The sequence below is a fragment of the Caretta caretta genome, chromosome 1 (genome assembly GCF_965140235.1).
Source record: "Caretta caretta isolate rCarCar2 chromosome 1, rCarCar1.hap1, whole genome shotgun sequence".
In the NCBI taxonomy this organism is placed as follows: domain Eukaryota; kingdom Metazoa; phylum Chordata; order Testudines; family Cheloniidae; genus Caretta; species Caretta caretta.
In genome coordinates this window covers 349989087-350016934 of record NC_134206.1, presented here as the reverse complement: position 1 = coordinate 350016934, position 27848 = coordinate 349989087, and the positions used below count along the sequence as shown (strand labels likewise).

The 27848-nt window shown below is 55.3% G+C and overlaps 1 protein-coding gene across 1 annotated transcript; it reads left to right on the top strand.

Moving 5' to 3' along the window:
* The first annotated feature begins 309 nt into the window (after window positions 1–309).
* Window positions 310–27848, top strand: TSPAN33 (tetraspanin 33). The gene is made up of 8 exons (XM_048836785.2): window positions 310–501; window positions 18220–18277; window positions 18663–18790; window positions 19881–19955; window positions 20680–20775; window positions 21826–21954; window positions 24621–24782; window positions 25912–27848. Exons 1-8 carry the CDS (start codon window positions 394–396, stop codon window positions 26011–26013), a joined length of 858 nt encoding a protein of 285 aa, XP_048692742.2. The 5' UTR covers window positions 310–393; the 3' UTR covers window positions 26014–27848.

Genomic DNA, 27848 nt, shown 5'->3' with positions numbered 1-27848 from the left:
CAGAAGGCACGTTGCTTCTTTAAGAACTTTTCCCCTCCCCCACCCTTCTGAGTCTCTGCCCTTCCCCTGCCCTCCCCGCCCCTGGGAAGCAGGCGCTGCCCCTTTAAGACCTGCCTCGCCTCGCAGGTGTTGCCAGACGGGATGGATACAGAGCGTTCTGAGCAGGGCGGGGCCGCGGCGGCCGTGGAGTGACGGGAGGGGAGAGCGACCAATAGGGAGGCAGGCGGCGGGGTCGGCCGGGCCAATGGGCGGGCAAGGTGGGCGGGGCAAGGCTGGGGTCTGCCAGCTGGGGGAGCTGGCGCTGGCGATCGGGGTCGATCGGTGGCTGCGGGTGGCCAGGGCGGCCCCGGCTCCCGTGGGCCGGCAGTGAGCGGGTGGGGCGGGCCCGGGGCCATGCCCAGGCGGCTGGCGGGGCCCCCCGCGGGCCCCCACGGGGAGGATTTCTCCTTCGTGAGCCCGCTGGTGAAGTACCTGCTCTTCTTCTTCAACCTGCTCTTCTGGGTGCGTGGGGGCGAGACCCGGGGCGGGGGGCACAGGGGCAGCCAGCCCCGTCCCTTGGCAGAGTGTGGGGGGCATGGCGGAGGTGGGGGGGTGATTCCCCTGTCTGGAGCGAGGGGGGCCAGCAGGGCATGGGGGGCCCGAGGGTATTGCCATGCCTGGGATGAGCCCTTAGGGCAGAGGTGTGGGGGGAGCTGGAGGGGAGGGCGGTGAGACGGTCCGTGGGTGGAGGAAAATGACCCCCATAAAATCCACCCCAGCTAATGTTCTTTTCATCCCCGTTCCAAACAGGGCTCACAGCTCTTTAAGGAGCACAGTCACTTTCTTTTTATCCATGTAATAGAGGAAAAAACACTTCTTCCCCCTCTCTCTGCTTGTTCATTAATTTTGGCTGGGGCGGGGGGTGGGGGGGTTTGATATTTTTATTCTGAACAAACCTAGTCGCCAGGATGTGTCCTGACAAAAACTGTACACGTAAAAAACCCTTCTCTGGGCTTCTGAAAGGAAAACGGAAAGAAGGGGGTAAATTCTCATTTACTTCACCTGCACCTGAAAGAGGACTGGCTTCATTTTAGCCAGTGCCCTTCGTGGCTGGCCTCTTGCACCCTAGCATGAAGCTGTTGTGACCGGTTTCCCAGCAGGGAATCTTAAAATCCAGGAAACCAGAAACAAAATGCATTTCTGTTCTCGGTAGGTTTCATAAAACTGTCAGTCTCCCCCACTCCCTCCAACACAGGTGCACGCATGGTAAAGGTTGTCTCTAACCTACGTTGTGAGATGTATCCCTTTAAGAAGGGAGTGGAGCTTAGAATAATATCTGAAAGGTCCCTGAATAGTGATCGCATCAGTTCGTTCAGCCTGGATACTGTTCTAAAGACAGCAACTCTAACCTAGTGTGAGCTTGGCTGAGAATTGGGGAACAGCAAATAACACTACACTTAAAGAGGCCTATTTATATGTTTGGTGGTTGTTTAGACTTAGACTTTGATTATTGTGTAAAATCGGTCAAAAGCGGGGGGGGTGGGGGGGGGAAACATGCAAAGCAAATGTCTCGCATGCTGTGTGAGTGGTTGGTCGGAACTGTTTCTCATAGACCTTCAGCCACTATCAGCAGTGGCATCGTCGTGTCAGGGTATGCTGGCCCTTTGGATAACCAGCTGAACGCAAATTGGACACCTTTTGTCTCTGTTGATGTTCGTTGCTCTGTGCATTTCTATTACACAGGCACCTACGTGGTGCTGCATTGATTGAGGCTGTGGAATGGGGGGGCCAGTCAGCTATCGGGTGACTTGTTCCCATATCTCGTATACTTGTCTGGTTTCTTTTCTTTTCCTTTTTTTCCCCCCCCTTCAAAAAAGGCCTTTTAATTAAGGGAGGTAAGGAAAAAAAAATGTATCCATGGCTCTCCTTGCCCTTCAAAGTCTGTAGAATTTACAGGGACGTTGGCTTTAAAAATCACACATCCCTTGGTGGTTTTTTAAACCCACTGCAGAGCTTTGTTCCTGTCTTATGCAGTCAGTTTCCACTTCTACTTTGTGGGGGTTTTCTTGAGAACGACAGGCCAGAGACCGAGAGATTCTTTATTTTTAAAGGAAAATGTGATTGCTACACTGCAACACTGGGGACGCTACTTAGAACATTTTTAAATCGACTGTATTTCTAGCTGACATGGCCTGTTTAATATCAATGGTGACTTCACTTCACTTTACTAACTGGAGTAATGTCTTGGGGTAAGAAGAAGGTGCTTTTAGAGCTTAGAATGACTACAAATTAGGACTGTATGCCCAGCCCTACCCTGTAGGCACCATCAGGTTGGCTGGTTGTTTCCAGTGCTGTTGCGTGAAGCTGGTGCCATGTAGAATGTCCTTTGTGGTTCAGCTGTTTTGCTCTCTTTCTTCCCAGGTTGGTATAGTTCAGCCAAGTGTTCAGCACTCACTGGAGTTGCCATAGTCAGAATACCTTTGCTAGGTGACCACAGTGTCTGAGAAGGGATAGACACAGGCCAGAGGACAAATTGGAGCAGATCTTTCTACCTGGTCAGCCTTGTAAACAGCTCCTTGGTCAGATGTGCCTTTCCCAATGAACTTATGAACCTTACAGCTGTGCCCAGCAAATTCCTGTAAACTGGCGGGGCTTCAGAGGAGCTCCTTTGAGCCGCGTGCCAGCAGGGGTCTTGTGCTAGAAATGCACGCGCGTTGCCGAACAGGGACCGCGTGGACAATGGCAGCCTTCCCACAGCCTCCTGTCCATGTTCTCTAACCGTGTCCGGGGCCAGCTTGGAGTAAGAGCAGCTCAGTCTCCGTGGCACGTTCGTTCCTTGTTGCCTCTGCTGAGAGGGTTGGTTAGGAAGGTGACTTTTTGTGGGGTGGATGCCTGTCCCCTGGAAACGGAGCTGAGGTCCCATCTCCTTTCCCAATGGCCTCCCACATCCACTGATGGTTAGTTTTCTCTGGCTGGCCCCCTTTTGCCTTGACCCCTGCAGTCCTAGTGGAGTGCCTGTCCCCTCTGAACACTACGGTGTTAACCATCTCCCTGTAAAATGCCAAGAAGAGGAGGAAGCATCGAATATGGTAGTTTCACTAGTTGATCTCATGCGTCTGAATGGACTTGGCCCAGCTCAGTGTAAGCATGAAGTTGACTGATTTCTAGCGTAGAATAAACTTACAACTGGAAATACCTACTGGGTCACCTGTTTATCTCCCCCAATGCACTTCGAACCCTTCCTTGGCCAATGATATTTTCTTTAATAGCTGAGATCCTTAGAGCGGCCCTCTAACTGGGAAGCAAGACCTCACAGGGTTGTCACTTGTAGCTTGCCAGGAACTGCCCCAAAAGCCCCCTGTAATTCCAGTCTAGCAGAACCCTCTGCTTCTAGCTTTCTTGCCTTGATCTGTTTGTAAAGGGCCCCTCTTCAGTGAGTATCCACATCGCTGTCTAGTGGTCAGAGCTGGTGGACCTGTGAGTCGGGTTATATTCCTGGCTATGCTATTGGACTCCCAGTCCTTGCCTACACAAGAAGGTATACCAGCAAAAGGACTTACACCCCACCATATAACTGCATCTACACTGGGGTTTTGCCAGCATGACTGTATTATTAAGAGGTGTATTTATTCTTTTGTTCACACTCCTAACCAACGTAGCTATTCCAGCAAAACTTTTAAGTGTAGCTCTAAATACACCTGCCGCAGGCCACAGTAGGTCACTTTCCCTGCCTGTAAAACAGGGATTTGACTCAGAGGCCTTGAGGATTAACTGGTTGTCCCTTGCAAAGAACACAGAGTTCTTCTGCCAGAAGGTGCAACAAGGTCAGATGAGGGTCACTCTGATAAAGGCTCCATACCCAGCCAAATTGGCCCCCTAGTAAGGGGGACTTCTGTCACAAACCTCAGCCTTGTGGGTGCAGCTTTGGCATGATCTGGGCCAAAGGGAATCTGCAGCCTGAGAGAAGAGTGCATGGAGGAAGACAAGCTCTTGGCAGTTTCTTGCCTTCCCTTCTTATAAGGCACATCCCTGTGCTGTGCTTATTTCTTTGTCCTTAGTTTGGTCTGATGGGCTTTCACTCCAGACGCTTCTCTCCGGCCTGATCGCGCTGTGATCTAGAGATCGGGACAGTGGTGGCAAAACGTCCAGGCTCAGTATGGTAGTAGTTGCACTTCCCCTTTGCAAAGAGGAACCGGTGTCCCTCAGAATGTCCTTGGGCTGAGGGGGGCTCCTTTCAGAGCCCACCAGCCCTGCCCCTTGGTTAGCTGACACTGCTGCTGTAGATGGGCACAGCAATTCCTGGTCAAAGGTGCAAATGAATTCCATGTGTGTGTGGAGAAGTCTCCGTTTCCCCCCCCCATCTACCCCCTTGTAATGCTGCAGAAATGCTGGGGGCTGGAGCAGGCCGCGGGCCAGGATGAGCATTGCAGCCCTCACCACCGGCCTTCTGAATTCATACATCCCTGTGGAGTCTGTCCTCACTGCGTGTCCCAAGAGAATGATGGGAATTTGGGGGCCGTTGGCTGGTGGGGATGGAAAACGTGATTGGGGGGGAGTGAAGGAGTGGCCCCCTGCTTCAAAACCCCCACCCCAAAAGAAATGCTGTTTGCATGTGTCTAAGCAGAGACCTGCCAGGCTGAGCCGGCTATGCCAGGGCTTCCTGTGCGGCTTGCAAGCACCATAATTACCGCTGCGTGCGTTATCCAATTACCTGCCTGGCACTTTCCTTCACAGCTCATCTAATCCAGTCAATTGTCAGCGTGATTGTTTTTATGTGGCTTGCCTGGGGAGGAGGTTCTGACAGGTCACAGAGCTGACACACCCCTCCACCCCCCCGCACCCATGGCAAATAGCACGGGTAGGAAGTAAAGAGTTAAATCAGGCTGGTTAGGTTTAGAGGTTATGCCAAGTGGCACGGCAGGGGGATACATTCCTGGGGGAAGCCCTCCCATATGGGCTGAACTAACCCATGGAGCAGGACTCTGGTGTGTAACGACGACTCAGTTCTCAGCAGGGGCGGGCAGAGTCCTGTCCTTAAGTGGAAACCCTGGCTTGTGTTCCCTGCTGGGCCACTAATTGAATTGTGTTCCGTCTGGCTGCCCAACGGAGAGGGTGCGCCCCAGCCTCGGGATGCAGATTACTGCACCTTATATAGCTAATGAGCAATGCTGGCAGCTGAACAGAGGAGCGTAATGGGCTTGGGGCAGAGGCGGGGCCTCTGGAGGAAAGTGGCAGGGATCGGCTGAGTCCCACGGGCGTGACTCGCTTTCCGCTGGCTTTGTAATGAGATGCACTGACTGGGTGGCTTTGATTATTTTAACTTCCACGGGAGGGAGCTTTGCTTACAGTGCAGTGAATATTAATACAGCTGGGAACCCCCCCCCCCCCCCCCGCCCAATTCCTGCCCAATCCTGGGCCCTCCACACCCAGTGCAGTCCCATCAAGGCACTCTTGGCAGTTTGAGGAAGAGGGACCTGCTTTCCTGTTCCCCGGCCCCTTTGGGGAAGTGCGGCCACCTGAATGCAGTTAAAGAAATGCAGAAGCTAGAGGGGGAAGCATCTGTATAGAATTCCCCTTGCAGAATCGAGCTGTAGAATCTTCTCTATACTGGGGGGAGGTGTAGGGACTTGGATGCAGTTTGTAAAACTTAAGGGCCTGTAATAGGAAAAATTCTCAGTTTCTTTCACCCCAGTCTTCTACACACAGGGCTTGGTGTGATGTGGTTCTGCTCTCAGCAGGGTGAGCTAATCAGAGTCACCATCAGCCTTGCAGATTTAGGTGCTTGGAAGAGCAAACCCGGACGAGAGAATTGCATGCAGAGGATTGACCCCGGCTTAGCGCCGAGTTACAGCAGCAAGGGGAAAGTTAGGGACTGTTTCCCAGACAGGCTGGTGTCCCCAGCCCCTATGGACTTCAGTGGGAACTGTGGTCCTCCGCGGTGTTGAGAATAAACCCATTATCTCTGCCCTGCAGACCTGCCTTTGGTCATTGCTTTCTGAGCAGGTCACAATGGGTCTGTCTACACTGCCATAAAAGATCAGCGGAAGCGAATCTCAGAGCCAGGTCACCTGTGGGGGGAGGGATAGCTCAGTGGTTTGAGCATTGGCCTGTTAAACCCAGGGTTGTGAGTTCAATCCTTGAGGAGGCCATTTAGGGTTCTGGGGCAGAAATTGGGGATTGGTCCTGCTCTGAGCAGGGGATTGGACTAGATGATCTCCTGAGGTCCCTTCCAGCGCTGATATTCTGTGGTTCTATGACTTGGCCTCACAGGACTCAGGCTGCAGGGCGAAAACAGCAATGTAGAAGTTGGGGCTTGTGCTGAACCCCGGGCTGAGAAACCTTGTGAGGGTGGAGGGTCTCGGATCCTGGGCTCCAGCCTGAGCCCAAATCTCTACTCTGCTTTTTTAGCCCTGCAAACCTGAGTCAGTTGACCCAGGGGCTGAGTCGCTGTGTGGGTTTTTCTTTGCAGTGTAGACATACTCTGGGTTCCATGAATCCCTGTGGCGGGGGGGCGGTGGAGACTGAGAAGTGTGTGAAATTATCTCCTCCAGCAGCTAGGGCTTCATGTAAAGAACAAACCCACCCAGACTCTGCAGAGTGGCTGTATTTTATATATTGCCGCTAACAAAAGCCGGACGCTCTGAATGTTAAATTGTCTATTGTTTCCCGCCATCCTAGACGGCCGCCTTGGGATTGTATTTTCCCAGTGTGTTAGCGCGTCCGAGTGGCTGTACGGACACCGAGCAAGACACCGTGCCTGTCCCATGAGCTTACAAGCTTAACTAGACAAAACAGACTTGCAGAAATAGGCAGGCATCGTACACGCACGATGTCTGAGGGGGCGTTAAGGTTTGTCTAGCCCAGCGGTGGGCAAACTACGGCCTGTAGGCCACATCCAGCCCCCGGGACCATCCTGCCCGGCCCCTGAGCTCCCAGCCGGGGAGGCAAGCCCCCGGCCCCTGCCCTGCTGTCCCCCCTCCCCTGCAGCCTCAGCGCGCCCCCCCCAGCGCTCTGGCCCGCCGCCCTTGCCGTGCAGCGTGGCTGGCTTCGGCATGGTAAGGGGGCAGGGAGCGGGGGAGTCCCAGGGGAGCGGTTGGGGGTGTGGATAGGGGTTGGGGCAGTCGGGGGACAGGGAGAAGTGGGGGCTGGATAGGGGGTGGAGCCCCGGGGGGTGGTTAGGGACAGGGGTTCCCAGGAGGGGGCGGTCAGGGGACATGGAGCAGGGGGGTTGGATGGGTCGGGGGTTCTGAGGGGGGCAGTCAGGGGGCGGGGAGTGGGAAGGGGCAGATGGGGGCGGGGGCAAGGCTGTTTGGGGAGGCGCAGCCTTCCCTACCCGGCCCTCCATATAGTTTTGCAACCCCGATGTGGCCCTCGGGCCAAAAAGTTTACCCACCTCTGGTCCAGCCTATGGGGTTTGGTTTTTTTGTGTGTCCCTTCCCTGCTCCCTTTACCAGCCATTAACATCCATAGATTTGGGGGGGGGAGGGCGGCGGGAGCGGGGCAGAGAGGAGGAGCAAAATCATAAAGTCACTTTTGAAAACGTTTGCCTGGATGTCCTTGATGTCTGTTTGCACGTCCAACTCCTGACTCCCTAGAGGGGCTGAAGGGATGTTTACGCGGCAGCTGGCAGCGAGCTGCCCGGCCCAGCTGCGCAGACTCACATTTCTGGGGTTTGAAATAGCCGCGTGGATGTTGCCGCACCAGCCGAGACGCCCGAGTTCAAGCCCACCCAGCCTCTTAGGCTTATCTCGGTGGCTAGCCTTCCTCTCCGCTGGACCCGCAACGTGCGTGCTAACACAAGTGTGGCTGTGGTTTCCCCCCGGCTGCAATACAGACGTGTCCTCGGGTGTCTTAAACTTCCCAATCTTCCAAAATCACTAGCTCGCTTGAAAATCTTGGCCACTGACTTATTTTTGTATAGATAAACTTCTCCATGACATGCTGTCAGAAGGTGGCTTTTTAGACTTTTAAACCCCAGGTCAGCTGATTCAGGGCGGGGGCGCATCCCTGTCCCCTAAAAATAATTAAAAATAGAGCCATGTTGGTGAAGAGCCCACATTCAGCGCTGGCTTTACGGCAGCTCCCAGATGGTAACAGGTCCCCTGCTCTTTTGGGATGACTTTAAGCACTGGCAAGAGGCTGCGTGTGTAACTTGCGTAACTGCCTCCATGGAAGATGTCTTTGTAACCCCTGTAACTTCAGTCTGTTCCAAATATTTGAAAAGAAAACGAATCCGCGAAGGCAGCGGTTCTCAAACTTTAGCAACCCGAGGACCCCCATTTTGATATAAAATTTTTGGGGGACTCCCCAACCCGACTTCTAATTTTCCCCAGGAGTGCTCAACCCCTGCTCAGCTCCAGACCCTGTCCCCACTCCACCTCTTCCTGTGCCCACTCCACCCCTGCTCCCCCTCTTCCCCACCTCTTTCTACCCCATCCCCCAAGCATGCCCCATCCCTGCTCCTCCCCCACCCTCCCAGCCCCTCCTGCACACTGCTGAACAGCTGTTCTGCGGCATGCAGGAGGCACTGGGGGGGAGGAGGAGGAGTTGATCAGTGGGGCCAGCAGCCTTGGACGTGATTCACGGCCCCTTGGAGCCGCACATGATCCCAAACCCCCTGGAGTACCCTCATGGACCCCCAGGGGCCCATAGACCCCAGTTTGAGAACCACTGTGCTAAGGAGATGCTTTAGAAAATAGAACAGTGTTTTTTGGGGGAGATGGTGAAGGGGGCTGTCAGTTGCGTAATGCCCAGCACATTAAAATCTTGTAAAGGATTTTACCAAAAAATGCTGTGTGAATTTCACTCCCTGCGTTAGACCAGCATATGGTGTCTGTATATCACTTAAGCCCCTTATTGTTTGCAGTGTTCCCTAGATGCAAAAGCTTGTCTGTTTCACTGACAAAAGTTGGTCCAGTAAAAGATGTGTTTACCTCATCCGCCTTCTCTCTCTCGAGCATAGAGGAGGTAAAGTGACGCACAGAGGCCGTGCGTTAGGTATCCATGGGGATGGATTTGATTCATTGTGGGTATAAAAGCTCTCATGAAATTATGAGGAAAAGCATCAGAGAGGTAAAGGCGTACGCCTGCCCAGGAGCGGGGAACTAGTAGTGAGTGCCGCCTATAGAAGGAAACTGACTAGTTTGGTCAAGTTTAATGCCAAGTATGGCATGAAACGCCCCTAGTAAAGTAAATCGGGCTTTGCTAAAATGTAGTTGTTTTAATGATGTAACCAAGGAAAGGGCACACTGTGAAATGACTCCTATTTAGGCTGCTGCGTCCCTTTAAAATCAAAAGCGGGGACTGCCCCAAGCGCTCACGCCGCACTGTTCTCTTTCTCCTGCTGTGCGAAGGCTGCTGTTGGATTTCTCTCCCCCAGCACAGATTTGTTTCCTCTCCCGAGAGCCATTTTGCTGGCTGACTCGCTCTGGCGCTGTTTGAAAAGCCCTGGCATGCTTGTTTGCCTGCTGCTCCCCCTCCACCACCTCCAGACTAGTTACTTGTGTTTTCGTCGTCTCTCTGGCCTATACACGCCCGCCGTGTCGGGGCCACCTGATATTCCCCGGCAGTTGCACCTGGGTTCTGGAGCTGGGCTGTGGTGGTCATGGGTGCGGTGGGAGAGGAAGGGGTGTCCCACAGAGGTGCCAGGCAGCCAGCTGGGCCCTCAGGCAGTGCCAGGGCTCCTTTGATCCAAGAGAATTGCATCCTGGATGTGCTCTGAGTGAGAGGCGGACATGCAGCGTGCCAGCACGAGTGAGCCAGGGAGCGCGTAGTGCAAAACTCACCAGCCTGGGGGGGATAAAATTGGTCTGATTGGGATGAAGAAAGATGGCCGGCAGAAAAAGAAAATCTTGGTCCATACAGAATGAAATGAAACTGCAGCTGGAATTCCTGCGGCAGGGCTGGCCTGGCCTGTCCCTTGCTGGTCTCCTGGCCCTTCCAAGCTCCTTGCTAGGGCTGGAGATGCTCATAGCTCCATCTCATAGGGAAGGGGTCAAGTCCCTTTTGGGTATAGGGCCTGCCCGGCCCACACACACACTCTCTCTCTCTCTCTTTAAACAGGTACAGGCTCCTTTCAGCCCCTCGAGCAGGGATACCTCTAAACTCAAACTGTGTGGGCCTGTTTCCTTTTCAGCTCTTGAGTTTCTCTCCTGCCTGCTCTTCTCTGGCCGAGAGACTCCAGTCTGGGGCTGCTGTGCCCCTTTGGAGGTCTCCCAGTTGCTGCTTGCTTGGTGCGCGTGATCCGTCACTCAGCCATGTCTGTATTGGAGCAGTAAAGCAGGCCCCGTGTGCAGTCATCCAGAAGTCAGTGTGTGTGTGTTGGGGGGGGGGAGGGGAACTGAGTCATTTACATGCATTTAAATGTTGTTACTTGTCCCGGGCAGAACTTTGCATCACTACAGTGGAGTTGGGATTTGTTTTGACCTTGGTTCAGTTAGCTGCACTGCAATGAGGGGTTGGCTGGTGTAGTGTAGGCGCAGAACTGCCTCCCCCTAGCGTTTTAAGCACCATGTGCCCCAGGCCTGCTCCGTGTAGGATTAGCTGTCAAAGGCTGCTGAAGTGCCAGAGAATGATGATGCAGATGAAGGCAGTAGGGGATTTTGGGCGGGGGGGTGGGAATGGCCTGGCACAGACACAACCTACAGTGGGCGGTGTGTGTGAAATGACTGGCATTCTGGCGGCTCGGGGCACTCTCAGCATCTGTGGGTCTGTGTAAAGGGCTGTAACGATCAAGAAAATATGGCACCACGGGGCTCTGCATTTTTTCTTTTTTTCTCTCAGGAAACTGCTTCCTCTTGGAAGTCTCAAACTGATTCATTCTTCTCTGTTGCCTCCCCTGTCGTGTGTGAAAAAACAGCTGTTCTCTTTGCCTCGCCCGTGATCCCAAGTAACCCCGCCATCGGAACATAGCTAACGCTTCAGTTGATTTGATTATTCACTTCGATTTAACAACCCAACGTCCTGCATTACATCCTAGTGCTATACAAACGTGCTGTACGAAGCCAGCCCTGGCTGTGGTCCTGGCAGCCCAGCTGTGCTGCAGTTGGGTAGGTCTTTGGCAGCAAAGATCAAACCTAAGACCCCTGGATCTAAAAGCATGGGCCTTTCTAAGGACCCCAGGTCTGTAAGCTAAAGCTGTAACCAGCTTGTCAATGTCTATATATGGCCCAGCCACCAACCGAGGGGAGCAGACCACCCCACAGAGTAGGTGTGGATAACGCTAACTCTAATCCAGATGGAGCTGAAGCAGTGTGAACAATGCTGAGAAACTTTGTGTGAGCAAAAATCTCTCTAGTGTAGCACAGTCTCCGGGGTGCAGCCATCCTGAGCAGGTGGAGTTTGTGTGGCAATTTCGTAGAATCATAGAATATTAGGGTTGGAAGAGACTTCAGGAGGTCATCTAGTCCAACCCCCCACTCAAAGCAGGACCAATCCCCAACTAAATCATCCCAGCCAGGGCTTTGTCAAGCCTCAAAGGATGGAGATTCCACCACCTCCCTAGGTAACGCATTCCAGTGCTTCACCACCCTCCTAGTGAAATAGTGTTTCCTAATATCCAACCTAGACCTCCCCCACTGCAACTTGAGACCATTGCTCCTTGTTCTGTCCTCTGCCACCACTGAGACCAGCCGAGCTCCATCCTCTTTGGAACCCCCCGTGGTTGCACAGAGACTCTGTGGCAGAGCTGGGTGGTGGTAGGATTTTTTATTATTATTTTTAAGAGTCTGCGCTCCTCCGGGCAGCGACCTTGTCCGTCGTCTGTGATTGATACAGGGCTGAGCACTTGGCTGGTGCTCAGATAATAAAGGGTGTTTAAAACGCCTAGATTATTGTTTAACATGGGGCTGTCCTGTTTGAAATGTAAATGCTCAAGGCTGTTTTTTTACTTCCCTGTTGCTCTCAGAAGAAGCAGCGAAGCAAAGCCCCCGGGGTGAGGTGGCTGTTCCTGCTAGGGTTCCCTAAACCCCCAGAACCTGTTAGCCTCCTAACACCACCTTAGGCTTCCCAGGAAAGCGCTCCCGCTCGTGTGCAACGGCCCAAGAGCCTCTGTGCTTGGCTCCTGCCCGCTCAGCTGGGCCGCCTGGCGTTAGTACTGGAAATGGAGAGGTTGGTTCCAGCACAAGGCCAGTCAGCAAGCTCTCAGGCCTGGCCTAGCCTCCTCTTCCATGTGCCCGAGGGCTGGGTCGGCTATTTCTTGGGGCTCGTGCGGCCGGGGTGGGGGGGTGAGTGATGCAGAGAGCAGTTCCGACCTTGGGCCCAGCCCATCCTCTGGTGAAATGCTAACAGCAGAGTATAAACCAGAGCATGAACTCCCCACTGTGTGCCTGGGGCTGGCCCTGGTGTGGATCAGCTGGACGAGGAGCCAGGGATGCCTGCTCGGAGATGGCTGCTCCCCATCCCAGGTACGAGGCAATGGGAGCCGTCGCTGTGCAGTGACAGCGGACTGGCTCTGCGCCCTGCCGGGGCTGGGTGGGATTGTTGTGGCCACCAGGAGACCTCTGCTAGGGTCTCAGGCTGGTTTGGTGACCCGCCGAGCAGCCCCTGCAGGAAAGAAGGGGCTGCTGCCCTTCCAGCCATGTGGGTGAAGTGAGCCCAGGTAAGCAGAGGATGGGGAGAGGTCACAGCTGGGGGTAGATGGGGCAGAGATGCGACCAGCCCCAGAGGGATGGATGGTCACCGCTTGAGCGGGTGGGGCAGGGGGTAACCTCATGGCTTCAGGAGAGAGGGAGCAATTTGCCATTGACTGGTTTGCTCTACCCACTAAAATGGCCCCAGCGAAGGGGTGCAGGTGGCCGGGGTGGGTCACAGTGGGGCCACAGGCAGCCCCCGTAGCTGCTGTTACAATGTAGGTCTCCCCTCCTCTCTGCCCTGAGGGCTCAGCTCCTGCCTGGGCTAGCAGGAGCCTCCCGCATCCAGGCTAGTGAGGCAGAGGAGACATGATGTGTCCTGTGTCTGGCTCTGATCTTTACGTTCGCTCCAAACCCCCACAGAGTCTTTGGGGGGGGTGGGAGGTGCTGGAAGGGGGCGGACTGACTCCCTGTCTCTGCGGGGCAGCAAACACCCCCCTGGTGCTGAGCAGTTCCCCAGCAGAAGGAGAAGCCGAGGAAGCTGCTATTTTCCCCTGCCCCTCCGGGTAAAGGCTAAGGTGGCATTTTGTGCAAGGCCCAGTGGGCGCACGGACCGTGGACTCGGGCGTCGTGGGGTCAGGGAGAACATCCCCTCCACGCCATCTGGGCGTGCTGCGCCAGTGTGGGCATCGGCCTGTCACAGTAAGTGGCTGGTCCCTGCCAGGCTGGTGGGTGTGCGGCACTCCCATCCCTGGATGGCCTGGGGAATAGGCCACGAGCGCCAGGAATTGCACCCCCTGCATCCTGCCTGGTTGCTTAGGGCACTGCCTGGCCCTATGCTATTTGGGAGACCTGCTTCAGGTTGGGGGCTGACTGGACAGCTTGGGAGATTTCTCCCCTCTTCCCGCCCCTCGGTGCTTCAGCAGTGGGTGAGGGAAGCAGGGAGTTGGCGCCCCCCTTGTCAGCCATCTTGTGGCAGTCTCTGTTTCCGAGGCTGGTGCCCAGGGCTCCTTCAGGCTGAGCAGCCGTCACGTCACCTCCCACCCTGCTCGCAACCTCCCTTCCGTCGGGAGAGGTCACCGGTGCCAAGGCCCTCGTGGGAAGCCCGAATCGCGCAGCAGGTGGCCGGGCCTCCATCTTCCCCTCTCTCCGTGGCGGCTGGGGCGGGGCGACGCGCGTCTCCCGTCCCTTGCTTTGCGGTGCATGAAGGACAAGTGCCTCCGTGTCCAAGCATCTGCTCCGTGCGCCTGGCATCCATCAGGCTTGGACGTCTGTCGTGTCTCGGCTCGGTGAGCCTGGCTAGCGCGCGCCGTCTGTCGGGGTTAGGACGGGCGGTTAGCTGCCGGGGGGGGGCTCTCCTTGCATGAAGGACAAGGGCGGGGTGCTGCGGCCGAGCCCCGCTTACCCAAGACAGGGCACAGAGGGGGCAGCTGCGCTCTGCTTTCAGCCAGTAGGGGGCAGTGGACACTGAACTGCAGCTGGCTCCTCCGTGTTAGAATGAGACCCATTAGCCAGGCAAGGGATGTGCTGCTTACCCTGCGCCCGTTCTGCGTGACAAGAGGCCTCCCTGCCTGCGTAGGGGTGGCCCTGTGCTCCGGGGATACCAAGCTGCTTCCCGCCTGGGAGAACGGGTGGGAAGGAACGGGCGTAAGCCGCTGTGCGAAGGGGAACGGCTGGAAGCCAAAGTGGGGAGAGCCTCTGGCTTGACTGTCCTTCCCCAGCCGGGGCCACCTTTGTGACCCTGATAGACTTGCCTGTAAGCCTCCATCCCGCTCCCCGTCCCTTGGTTCAGAGCTGCCGGGGAGCAGCGAGCGGTCTGTCTTATCGGGGCAGCGATGCAGGGGCCACAAACACGACAGAGTTGTCTTGAAACTGCCTGAATTCACCGGCCTCCGTCTGCCTTCACCCCGCGGGCTCCGGGAAAGGACAGCCGCAGCCTGCGCGGGCCCTGCAGCAACGAATGGCTCTTGGGAGCAGTGCAAAAGACCCTTGAGGGGTGTTGTATTAATTTAAATGGAATAAATGGGTCAAAGGGGTTATCCTAACCCAGTCGCTGTCCTTCACTGAACAGTGTTAAACCAGGCTGGCTGTGCAGAGCCCTCAGCCGGCTTAGCACCATGGCAAATGCACCAGGTAAAAACCATTGTATTTAGTAAAGTTAAAGAAAAGAAGGAAAAGCAGCTAAAGCATTTGAAATGTGAAGTGTTGTCAGGCTTCGTTTTAACAGCCTCCCTTGTTCCCTTACGCTGCGGAGAGTTTTAGATGGAAACGCCCCTTGTTAGACCGTTTCTTTGATGGTGTCACACATGGTGATTACCGTCCTTTTTGGAGAACAGAGAAGAAGTCAGTCGTGATGCTGCTGTTAAAGTCCGATCCTGTTTCATCCCAGAGGGTGTTTGGGATTCCGCTGTAGCCAGCAGAGGTGGCGATGCCCTCTGGGTCCCTCTCCCTGGCCTCGTCTCCTCAGGATGTCCCTGAGGGTTAGGAAAGAAGGTCCAGGGTCCTAGGGGGTGGTGGGGGTGGCAGCCATGGTGGTCAAGTTCGCTCCACTCCCTCCTTCTGTTCTTCCATTTGTCCTTTAAGGACCCAAAAAAGGTTTGGATTCAAAGTGCAGAACGATGAGAATGCAACTTCCTTCTGCGGTGGGGTGGGGTGGGGAGGGTGCAGGGTTAGCAGGCCTGATTCCTGGCAGTGGGGCGTGGGGAACAATCTGCTTCCCCTGTAATGGGAGCACCTGGGACATGTGGCTGACGCTTAGGGTGACCAGATGTCCCGATTTTTATAGGGACAGTCCCGATAGTCAGGGCTTTGCCTAATATAGGCGTATGGTACTCCCCACTCCCTGTCCCGATATTTCACACTTGCTATGAACTGTCACTTTCACACCCCACTGACACTGGAATTCGGCCTTGTCATTGGTGCCTCCTGTAATGAGATCAATGCAGAGAGTCCAGCCCAGGGGGAAGCCTGGAGGGAATCTGTTACCTTCCGGCCGGCAGGGACAGGTCTACACTGCAATTAGACGCCTGCGGCTGGCCCGTGCCGGCTGATTCAGGCTAAGGGGCAGTTGAGTTGCTGTGTGGAGGCTCAACCCTTCCACCTTGCAGGGTCCTAGAGCCCAAACTCCAGACCCAGCCCAAATGGCTAAACAGCCCCTTGGCCCAAGCCAGCTAGCCAGGGGTCTTTAACGGCACTGTGGACGTACCATGTGAGGCCCAAGTGAAGGAAGTGGCTAGCAGAGGCTGCGCAGTCTGGTGGGCTGAGCACTGGGTAGGGACGCCTGGGCTCTATTCTCAGCTCTGCCCCAGGCACCGGCCATGGGCCAGCGGCTTCGCTTCTGAGCCTCAGTTTCCTCCAGCTACAAAAAGCAGGCTAGTGGTTGGGCAGCGCTGGATAAATGATGGCCTCTTGGTAAAGCCTGTTACCAAGGCTTCTCCCCCAGGGGCCGGAGGGAGCCAGCCTTGGTTCTAAGCCTCCTTTTGCAGTGGCATTTAGTGAGGGGGCTCTGAGGCAAGCCTGCTGCCAGCTTCCCCTTTACCTCCCGGGGCTGGCGCCAGCTTCCCCTCTGGCTTTGCTCCTGCCTCGCTGGGAATCTGGTTAGACGCAGGAATCAGACGGCCTCTTCCCCTGGGCGTTGATACTCGTCTGCCAGCACAAAGCACCAGGCAGCCTTGTACAGAGCAGTAGGCAAGGGGGCTGTAGGGTCTGCGGATCACAACTGCCGCCTGCCTGTGGAACAGAGAGAATCCACGTCCACTCCTCCCGGCTAGCTCCTGGCTATGGCGGTTGGCTGTTTCAGGGTGAACAGAGCGGTGGGAGAACAGGATTGCTTGAAATGCTGTGGCTTTTTTCAGCCAGCCGGGCGTGGGAGGGGGAAGGTGTGTGTGTGTGAGAACCTGGAGAGGGTATGGCGCGCACGCCCCCTACACAGATTGGCTGCAGAGCATCACTCCAGGCGTTGATTCTGTGTGTGGGTGTGAATCCAGAGTTGGTGAAAGGAGCTGGCTGACAGCCCTGCAGAGTGAAGTCTCTGCCCACAGAGAAGGGGATGACGCTTCCCCGGTGTGCTGCCCCCATCCCTGCTTGGATCCCCCGCCAGGGTGAGAGGGGAGTGCATTCTGTAGGGCCCATCCAGTCCTTGCCGTCCGCCTGCCGTGGCGGCATGTTCTGTGGACACTGGGTACCGTGACACTCGGCGTTCTGAGCCCTGGGGCTGATGGGTGCTTTACGAAGCTCGGCCAGTACCTGCTGACAAAGGGAAACTGAGGCACAAAGTGACTCATTCAAGGACACCCAGCAGAGGAATAGCAGCTGTGGGTACAGAGCCCACGGGCCCTATCCACACTGCTTAGTGTTAGAGAGCTTTCCCTTCACCCTCTCCCCTGGTTCTTGTCATGCAGACAGCAAGCATGATTCCAATTTCCCTTCCGTTTCCTGTTTGACCCTAGTTTATATAGTAATATTCTCCACTATACCTTAACCCATCGTTTTATTGAAATTTAATTAACCAATCCTAACCTAGTTACATCATTCTCCAACCAATTATATCCCACTATCCTAATTAACATACACCTAGCAAAATGAATTATATAGCAGACAGAAACAATTAGAGAACCAGACAGATGAACAATAGAAAAGTGGGGGCCATAAAGATAAACATACAGAAATGAGAGTTTCACAACCACTGAGAAGTGATTTCTTGCCAGACAGGATGCTATCAAACTAAGTTTTCTTTAACCATCTTTATCTGGCGGTGGTGGGCACTATCGGGACAGGATTGTCTTCCTAACAGCCCAACACCACCTTATTTCAACGTGACTCATTTGGGATGGGAGAACGTGACTGTTCACTTTCCAGCTTATGGCTGCCCCTGCTGCGTAGCCAAAGGCCTTAGCCCAGCGGTGGCCAGCCTGGGCCTGAGAAGAAGCCAGAATTTACCAATGTACATTGCCAAAGAGCCACAGTAATACGTCAGCAGCCCCCCGTCAGCTGCCCCCAGCACCTCCCACCCACTGGCAGCCCCACCGATCAGCGCCTCCCCCTCCCTCCCTGCACCTCCCGATCAGCTGTTTTGTGGCATGCAGGAGGCTCTGGGGGGGAGGAGCGAGGGCATGGCAGGCTCAGTGGAGTGGGGTCAGGACCTGGGGCAGAGCCAGGGGTTGAGCAGTGAGCACCCCCTGGCACATTGGAAAGTTGGCACCTGTAGCTCCAGCCCCAGAATTGGGGCCTAGACAGGGGGCCGCATATTAACTCCGGAGCCACAGGTTGGCCACCCCTGCCTAAGAACCAGGCCTCTGACTCTCCTAGGGAGAGAAGGCCCCTACACAGGCGGACGGTGATTTTGATTCTCTGATTTTATACCCCTGTAACTAGCTAAGTGATAAAAATACACTTAAGTTCTTAACGCTTTACAGGCAGGCCTGAATATCCATATTCTAGCACTTAGCAAGGCCCCAAGCACCCCTCAGATGGTGGTAACTTTCAGCCTTGGCTGGGCTGACCGGGATTTGCTCTTGTGCCTGGGGAGGGAGCGTGGCTCCTTATCCTATTGCCAACCCCCTGAGCCCTCTGGAGACCCCCAGTGCCCTCCCCTCATTTAGGGACACGGCATGTGTGGGCTGAAGTGCCGAGCAAGTGGCTGGCTCTGAATCTCCATGTCCTGTCTCCACAGATGATCTCGATGGTGATGGTGGCCGTGGGCATCTACGCCAGGCTGATGAAGCACGCAGGTGAGCGACTGCCGCCTTCCCCTTGTCGGGGCTCTGGGATCGCTCCTTCTGGTGGGACCCTGGAGACTGGCTGCCCTGGAAGCAGACGGGTTTGGGGAGGAGAGCAGAGCCTTTCCCTGGGTCTGAGGCTGGAACGCAGCTAAGGGGGTGTGAGGTCTCTGGGAGGGAGCACGGCCTGCTGTGTGCGGCTGGCATTTAACCCAAGCAACCAACCCCATCTGGGGGGAGAGGGGAGAAGCTGCCGCTCTTGTCCAATGAAACGGGGCTTGGACGCATCCCCACTCCCGTTTGTCACAGGCCTGCTGGCAGGGTGGTGCAGCTGGACTAACGGCTCTGTGCTCTCGCATCCTCTCTCTCCCCCACCCCCTCTGCTCCCACTTGGCAGAGGCGGCCATGGCCTGCCTCGCGGTGGATCCCGCCATCCTGCTCATCGTGGTCGGCATCCTGATGTTCCTGATCACCTTCTGCGGCTGCATCGGCTCCCTGCGTGAGAACATCTGCCTGCTGCAGACGGTGAGGGGACGGGAGGCCGCAGGATCCCAGCCTGGGCTGGCGGGGGAGCAGGGAACAGTCGTATGGGGGTTATAGCCAGGACAGGGGATGGGAAGCCTCATGGGGACCCCGCTGTCTACCTGGGCAGCCTGCAGAAACCACCAGAAGTGGGCTTGGGGGTCCCCCCTCAATGACTGGCACCTTGGGCAGCCGTCAGGACTGATGGGACCCAGGGTGTCTCTGCTCTGTCTCCAATTTCCTTCCCCACCCATTGGCATGAAATCTTGGCTGGTGCCCAGCCATGCTGATTACAGGAAAGCTTGTGGCTCCCTCTATTGGCCAGAGCTGGGGAACTCTGGTGCCCCAGCAGATACTTAACCATGCGCCTCCCAGGGAAACTGACCCTTTCCACTCAAAGTGCCTTTAATGGCATTGAGCCGGGCATCTCTGCTGAAGAGACGGAGGGTTTCTCATTCCTTCCAGCTGATTGGATGTGTGTTGGTAAGAGCTGCTTGCATAGCCAGGGGAGAACAGACGCTGGAGTCTGTACAGCTCTCCTGCGGTTGCACCGAGCTCTCCGTGGTGGATTGGTTTGCTAGCACCGACATGGACAACGCTTTAGAGGTGGGTTGTGTCTGGTTCAGCCCTGAACCAGTGACCCGGCAAGGGGCCACAGGAGCGCTGTGCTCCAGGAGGTGCCATCTTTCAGAAGAGATGTAAAACCCAGGCTCTGAGCACTTTGGGATGGTAAAGATCCCACAGCATATTTTGCAAGCACGGGGCATTAACTCCACCCTGCCTCTCTGACGTCCCCTGCAGTTTCAAAAAGTGATGTTTTCTCTCTCCCCTGTACCAGTCCTCTGTGCATGGCTACACAGCTGCTCTGTTCCACCCCAGAGGTGGCTGCGTTTCAGTGCTGGGTGAAGTGGTCAGTAGATAGGAATCTGTGAAAAGGCACTACGGGAATGTAATGTGATGGGCCTGGAGTCCTGCTGCCCTGTGACATTGCACCACCGTGACCCAAGCAGCTGCAACTCTTGCTCCGTAAGAGATGGTGCATTGTTGTCTCTTCCGTGGCAATTTGCTGACAGCTGTTTTCTCTCTCCTGCAGTTCTCAATCTGCCTGACCTTAGTCTTCCTGCTGCAGCTGGCAGCTGGAGTGCTGGGCTTTGTCTTCTCTGATAAGGTAAATACACCAGAGAGCTGGGGTGAGCATTGTTCTTTTGAAGTGGTGGTGGGGGGAGTAGGATCCACCAACATAACTGCAGGACCAGACCTGGATTGGCAGGGAGCTGCCTGGGAAGAGAGAATAGATTTCTTCCCTCACTAAGCTGCAATCCTCTGGAGAAAGGATGTTCTGCATGGGGATGGAGGGCCAGAGAGGCCGAACCGCAAACAGGAGGCAAGGTGTCTGGGTGTGAACAGAGACTGTCCTCTTTTAAAAATCTTATTTAAATGAAAAGGTAAATGAAAAGGTTTGTTTTGATCCAAGGCTTCCCCGGCAGACTTGGAGACCCAAACACATCAGCCTTCTGCTGGGGCGTGGGCACCAGAGTGCAGCTGGCTGGCTGGGTTCGCTGTCACTGCAGGAGGCGTGTCTGCCCCAGGGTTTGGTCCCTGACCTCGTCGTCCTTGTCGGTGGCCAGCATTTTGGTTTCCAGTATATTTCCCACCCCAAACAAGTGGAGGGGGCAGGGCAGGATGGGCCGGGGTGAGGCCACTGGCCTGCGATTCAGGCAACATGGGTTCAGGTCCCTGGCTCCACGTGTGATCTACAAACTGGGGGTGACACCCGTCCGGCGTAGCTGTGAGCTTAAATCGTAGGGGAGGAGGTGCGAGTGGCGAGGGGTGTGCAAGCACGCTGGTAGGAGGGAAATCTCCCTGGCGACCTCTCGGTATTCCTCCCCCAGGCACGCGGGAAGGTGAGCGAGATCATCAACAACGCCGTCGTGCATTACCGCGATGACCTGGACCTGCAGAACCTCATCGACTATGGGCAGAAGGAGGTGGGTCCAGTTAAAGAGCCAGCACACATGGCCGTCCAACAGGTCTCCTGCCTCCTATGGGGTGACTGGCCCTGGGCGAGCTCTCTGGCCTCCTCTGTGATGGGGATGGCTGAGTCTCTCCGCCCCGTAGCGGGGATGGCTGAGTCTCTCTCTTTAAAACATCCCTGAAATCATCTCTCCTGCCTTGACCCAAGTTCCCTTTCAAAGCACATATCACGGTCTCTCTCCTCGCCGAGGCTGCAGGGCCAGGATCTGTTCCCCTTCATCCCTTCTTGGAGCTGTGGGTGTCCACGGTTCTCTGGTTCCCTTTCATTGTCTATCAGACCCCATTCCACTAGTCCCACATCCTTCTGCTTCTTTGTGGACCCCCATTTTCCAGCGGGAGGGCGGTGCCATCGGACACCACACCCCGCCCAGTTTGAGTCCAATCGTGCTCGTCACAAGTACCCGCCGAACTCTCTCGCATGTACGCACAAATGATTTTGTTCTCCTGCCACGGGCTTGGTCCCAGGACTGTCGTGCAGCTGGCGTTGCACATCTGGAGTCTAAATATACTCCCACCCCTCTGCTCAGACCCTTATTACGCCTTTGTCTCCCAGAGCCCTGTTCTCCCAGTTCCACTGCTGTCTGTAGGCCATGAGAAATGTTGGATTGGGGATAGAGGCTGGAGGGAATGGGGCTAGTGCTAAAGAAATACAATCATGGTTCCTTTGAGTTCCCTGTGTCTGTCTGTCTCCTCCCCCCCACACACACACACACAGGGTCTCACCCTGGAAAAGTATGAAGCCACGTTACAAACGCTTTTAAATTGGACCCGAACTGACAGTCTCCCTGGTTCTTATGGTTTCTTCTCCTCCATGGGGAGTAATGTATTTATTGAAGTCTTTCATTCCCCTGCAACCTCTGTTTTTAAGCTGTTGTTTATGTCGGACTTACTAAAAATTAAAAGCCCATTCAAATTGACCTGGCCTCTTTTTAAAGACCTGCCCTTTGGCATAGGCCCAATTTCCCCTTCCCTGGCCCTCTTTGACCTGTGCTGTCTCGTTACAGTTCAGTTGCTGTGGGGGTATCTCCTACAAGGACTGGTCCCAAAACATGTATTTCAACTGCACGGCCGATAACCCCAGCAGGGAGCGCTGTTCTGTGCCTTACTCTTGCTGCCTGCATGCAGCTGATCAGGTAAGAGCAGCCCCGCTGTTCTGCTGAGAACAGGACCTCTCCTTGCCACCCTCAAATTCTGGTGGCTGCCCTCTACCCAGGGCCAAGGAAGTCTCTAAGTCGAGTAGCTGGGTAGCATTGCACTCCTCCACCATGTGCTCTCTGCCATTCGCAAAAAGGGGAATAAGGACAAATTGCGGAATTACAGACCAATCAGCTTAACTCGAGTACCCGGAAAGATAACGGAGAAGATATTAAGCAACCAATTTGCAAACACCCCTAGAAGGTGTTATAAGGTGATAAGTAACAGTCAGCACGGATTTATCAAAAACAAATCGTGTCAAACCAACCTAATAGCTTTCTTTGACAGGGTAACAAGCCTTGTGGATGTGGGGAAGTGGTAGATGTGAGATATCTTGACTTTAGAAAGGCTTTTGATACGGTCTCTGACTTTCTCATTAACAAACTACGGAAATACAACCTCAATGGAGCTACTATAAAGTGGGTGCAGAACTGGTTAGAAAACCATTCCCAAAGAGCAGCTATCAGTGTTTTACAGTCATGCTGAAAGTGCATAATGAGTGGGGTCCTGCAGGGATGAGTTCTGGTCAATATCTTTATCAATGATTTAGATAATGGCATACAGAGTACGCTTATAAAGTTTGCGGACGATACCAAGCTGGGAGGGGTTGCAAGTGCTTTGGAGGATCGGATTAAAATTCAACATGATCTGGACAAACTGGAGAAATGGTCTGAAGTAAATAGGATGAAATTCAATAAGGGCAAATCCAAAGTACTTCACTTAGGAAGGAACAGTCAGTTGTACACGTACAAAATGGGAAATGACGGCCTAGGAAGGAGGACTGCGGAAAGGGATCTGGGGGTCCTAGTGGACCACAAGCTAAATATGAGTCAAGAGTGTAACACTGTTGCAAACAAAGCAAACATCATTCTGGGCTGTATTAACAGGGGTGTTGTAAGCAAGACACCAGAAGTAATTCTTCCACTCCACTCCACACTGATTAGGCCTCAACTGGAGTATTGTGTCCAGCTCTGGGCACCACATTTGGGGAAAGATGTGGACAAATTGGAGAAAGTCCAGAGAAGAGCCAGAAAAATGATTAAAAGGCTAGAAAACATGACCTATGAGGGAAGATTTGAAAAAATTAGGTTTGTTTTAAACTGGAGAAGAGAAGATTGAGAAACTGACATAACAGTTTTCAAGTATGCAAAACATTGTTACAGGGAGAAAGAAAAATGGTTCTCCTTAACCTCTGAGGACAGGACAAGAAGCAATGGGCTTAAATTGCAGCAAGGATGGTTTAGGTTGGACGTTAGGAAAAACTTCCTGACTGTCAGGGTGGTTAAGCACTAGGATAAATTGCCCAGGAAGGTTGTGGAACCTCTGTCATTGGAGGTTTAAGAGCAGGTTAGACAAACACCTGTCAGGGATGGTCTAGTCATTATATAGTCCTGCCCTGAGTGCAGAGGGCTGGACTAGATGACCTCTCGAGGTCCCTTCCAGTCCTACACTTCTGTGATTCATGTCAAGCATGTGATCCCTTTGTCCCTGAACAAACCCTCATGCCACTAGGGGGTGCTCATAGCCCATTGGTTCCTACAGCTCCAGCTGACCAGGCTGTAGCCATGGCTGGCTGTAGACCCCTCTCCATGCCATCTCCTGGCTGGCTTGGAAGAAGCTCCATCAGCTGAGTGACAAGGCCGTGGTAGGAGGAGAGGGCTGGGGGTATTGTATAGGAATCGATGTAGGCCCTGCTAATTCTTCTCCCTCTGGAGGCAGGGTATCTGGGGGAGCCAATTCAGGTGGCCGATGCTGCCCTGGCCCAGTCACAGCTAGAAATGGCTATTGTTTATTTCTGAGCCCGAGGAAAAAGGGGGATCCGATCACTGATCCTGGGTGACAAACGAGGGGCCTGATTCTGGGGTTTCCCAGGCTCTCACCAATCACACGTAGGCTGGGACCTGCAAGGTACTGGCCCTCTGGTCTCCGAGTGGGTCTAGGAGAATGAGGCTGCGCTAGGGATGTATTCGTGCCCACCCCCTTCCCCCCCAGCAGCTCCTATGAGGGAGACACCCTCGCTGGAGACACTGGGTGGAAAAGGAGTCCCATGAAACTTGCATGGTTGTGTCGGTAAATGCCCGGCGGACATGCCGTGGGATGGGAAAGCAGCTCACGTGGGTTCCTGTACGTCATGGCTCCTCCTGGCTGCCTCGTCCGGAAGGGATGGGATCCCCTCTAGTCCGCCTGTCCCACACCAGACGAGGTGATGCCCTGCAGCCGGACCTCCCGAAAAGTCACGAGCACTGGAGCTTCTGCCCTTTCCCTAGGAGGCCGCTCTCCCAGTTCGGAGCATGCTGCAGAGCCCAGACACCCCAGTGATGGGGGAACTAGGAAGGGCTGGGGCTTGGGCTTGCGGGGGAGAGAGCATACAGGGAAACCTGACGTTAACAATGACATGTTGGCTAAGGAAGCCAGGACCTGTCCCTGGGTCTGTCCCACGTGCCACTAGGCAGCAGCTAGGGAAAGCCTGACCCCCATCCCGCAGGCGTGCGAGGGAACCGGAGCGACTTGTGCGGCCCGTGGCGGTGTGCGAGGCGTGGCCGCACGAGGCTATCCATCCCCGGGGCCCCGGCTCGCTGTCACCTGCCCTGGTGCTTCCCCGCAGGCCGTCATCAACACCATGTGTGGCCAGGGGATGCAAGCCATGAACTACCTGGAGGCCAGCGAGTTCATCTACACCAACGGCTGCATCGACAAGCTGGTGAACTGGATCCACAGCAACCTCTTCCTGCTGGGGGGCATCGCGCTCGGCTTGGCCATTCCACAGGTAGTTTCCCCCCTTCTCCCCCCACCCGGGATGTGCTCTGCTGGGGCCAGAGCATCTGGTGTTTGCACTCAAACTGCGGGGGGGGGGAGAGGTTTCTGCACCCACCCACCCCCGTTAGCTCTGGCGGAAGGGAGCAGGGGACAGGCCCAGCCTACTTGGTATAGCCCCCACACCCCCACAGGATAATGAGAGCCAGGTTATCTGGAGCAGGGATTAAAAGGGAATGGCCCCTTAGATTTGGAGCCAGGGATTGGGCACTCCTAGATCTGAGGGGTGTATTCACGCCCCCCACGTCAGTGGTGGGTCTGGGATGCTAGAAGCACTCCAACGGGGAAGGGCTGTTTCCCTCTCCCCCACCCATGACATGGCAGGGGCTGGAGTGCAGAATGGACCCATCTAACCCTAGCGAAGAATCCCTGTTGGGTGTTTCAGAGAGAGCAGGGGAAAAACCCTCACCGTGGTCCGTGCTAACGTGCCCTGGGACGGGAGTGGGGAAGAATTGCTTCCCGTGCTCCAATTCAGGGCGTGTTTTGACTTTGGGCGTGTAACTCGGGGGGAATCCTAAGGAAGCCTCGGCTTGCACTGGGGCCCTGGCTGCGGAGCTTGGCAGAGCTGTGGGGGGAGCCCGGGGCTGGAGCAGGCTGTGGGTCGGGCTCGGCACAGTTACTGGGCGTGGGGGGAGCCTTTGCCTGGCCCGCTCGCCCCTTTCCCAGCTCCAGCCTGGGCCGCGAGTCTCTCTCGAGAGGGGGGAGGGATGGCTCAGTGGTTTGAATATTGGCCTGCTAAACCCAGGGTTGTGAGTTCAATCCTTGAGGGGGCCATTTAGGGATCGGGGCAAAAATTGGGGATTGGTCCTGCTTTGGGCAGGGGGTCGGACTAGATGACCTCCTGAGGTCCCTTCCAACCCTGAGATTCTAGGATTCTAACACCAAACGTAAACGACGGATATTCTCGTCAATAGCCGTGCGCTTGTCGCTGGGTGAGAGCTTTCCGATTGGCTTCACCTCGGGAGGGGAGCACACCGATTGGCCGGCGGGGATGCTGGCTGTTCCCAGTTGGAGCCGCACACTCACCTGTTCCTGAGCCCTCCCGGGTGGGTTCGGCCTTTGGCACTTTCCTCTCCTTGCAGCTGGTGGGAATCCTGCTCTCCCAGATCCTCAGCAACCAGATCAAAGACCAGATCAAGCTGCAGCTCTACAATCAGCAGCACCGAGCGGATCCTTGGAACTGAAACCCAACCGAGACGAGCGAGGGCTTCCTTGCTGGGGAAGTGTTTCTCGCCCCTCCGGCAGGGAACGGCGTGGGGAGGAAGAAGAGACCTGCATTTTTCCCCTGCGATTGCTCACCCTGCCCGGGACGGGACATGGGGGTAGCCCCCCGGAGAGCAGAAGACCCCCCCGCAGCCCCCAAGGCCCGCAGCGAGAAGCTGCTGCATCTCAGGCATCATCTGCAGCGTCCCCGCCCAAGTAACTGACATCGTGGTCCCTTTTTTGGGCAGCGTTTTTTGGGGTTTGTTTTTTTTTTTAAGAGGGAAAAGAGCAAAATATTTCCCAGCTGCCCTCTCTGGGAATTGCCTTGAGAGCTGGCTTGGCTGCGCCTTCCCCTAGAAGGCTGACGCATTGGTGCTACTAGGGCACAGCTGGGCTGGCTGGTATGGAAGGGAGGTAAGTGGGTGGGGGTATAATGCAGGTACAAGCTTCTTTCCTCTTGTGTGGTCTTGGAGCACGGGGAGGGGGGCCTTGCCAGCTTCCCAGCCCTGGACCAGCTGCCTGTATCCAGATGGGAGTGACGCCAGACAGGAGAATGATCAGCCCCCGACCCTGCACTGATCTTTACTGATGCTCCTCTGGCTTAAATATATCAGGAGGGGGCTGCTAAGGGGGGAGGGCTAGAGGATGTAACTAGTTGCCAAAAACCAGACTCCGGGGGGGGGAGGAGGGGCAGGAATGGGGTCTGGAGCCCAGCCCTCCAGGGCACTGACTCCAGTCTGGGGGCACCGTCTGAGTCTGAAGTGGGTCTTGGGCACGGGATATGAAGCCTTTCACCGCTAGGGCTTCCAGTCCCTGCCCAGGCAGGGCTGACCGTTGTTACTCTCTGCCGGGGAAGACTCACCGCGGTCCCTGGCAGGGCTGGTATCTCCGCAGCACACAGCTGGGTTGCCTTGGAGGTGACTGTTTGGGCTCTTGGAAACCTCCCGAGAGGCCGAGTTTCTCAAAGCTGATCCCTGTGGCAGGCAGCAGCTGTCAGCGGCTCTGGGAAGCCCTCAATCTGTGGGTTTGTAGTCTAGCCGGAGGCCCTCGTGGGTCTTGGCTCTGGACTCTCGAGTTCAGTGGACACAGCCAAAGATCAGAGGGTGCGTTGGCTACTCCAGGTCCATCCGATGTGGCCCGCGGCCCCGGGAGCTTGGCTGTGGGAAGGGACTGAAGCAGCAGACCCTCAAGCATAGAGCAGAGACTGCAGTGGAGTGGCCAGTTCTGGGCACAGAAGAGTCCAGTTGGCAGGGCCATCAATGGTGGTAGCTTCTACCAGTCTGGCTACACAGAATTCAGCTCCCCCAAGCCTCGAATTTTGGGATTTTAAACCCTCAGAGCAGCTGCTTTCTTGCTGAGCTCTCTCTGCTGTGTGTACGATGATGCTCCTGATTGGATCCATCCGCAGGGATTGAACCTGCGATCTCTGGCTCTAGAAACGTAAGCTGCTACTGTTTGAGCTAAAGGACCAAGTCTGTTAGCTCAGCCAGGAACAGGCTCAAAAACCTGTGTCCGTGGTGTCACCGCTAAGGGGGGCGAAGTCACACTGTTAACACAGAGGCAGGAGGAGGTAAGCAGTTTTGTATCCAAACGCTCTATACCTATCCAACATTGCTGGCGAGAGATGCCCACCCTACCCCCTTGTGTAAGGCAGCGATGAGGGGCGGCGTGGCAGGAAGCGATCGGGGTAACGGGTTTGCAGTCGTCAGCCTGGCGTGGGTGACCCAGGCAGGGTGGGACTGAGAGAACACATCCGATGAAGTGAGCTGTAGCTCACGAAAGCTCATGCTCAAATAAATTGGTTAGTCTCTAAGGT

Bases quoted from the DNA above. Each gene is read 5' to 3' on its own strand.
- TSPAN33 (XM_048836785.2), top strand. From the start codon at position 394: ATGCCCAGGCGGCTGGCGGGGCCCCCCGCGGGCCCCCACGGGGAGGAT. The intron at 19,956-20,679 runs GTAAATACACCA...TTCCTCCCCCAG, and splicing joins GCTTTGTCTTCTCTGATAAG to GCACGCGGGAAGGTGAGCGA. The intron at 24,783-25,911 runs GTAGTTTCCCCC...CTCTCCTTGCAG, and splicing joins TCGGCTTGGCCATTCCACAG to CTGGTGGGAATCCTGCTCTC.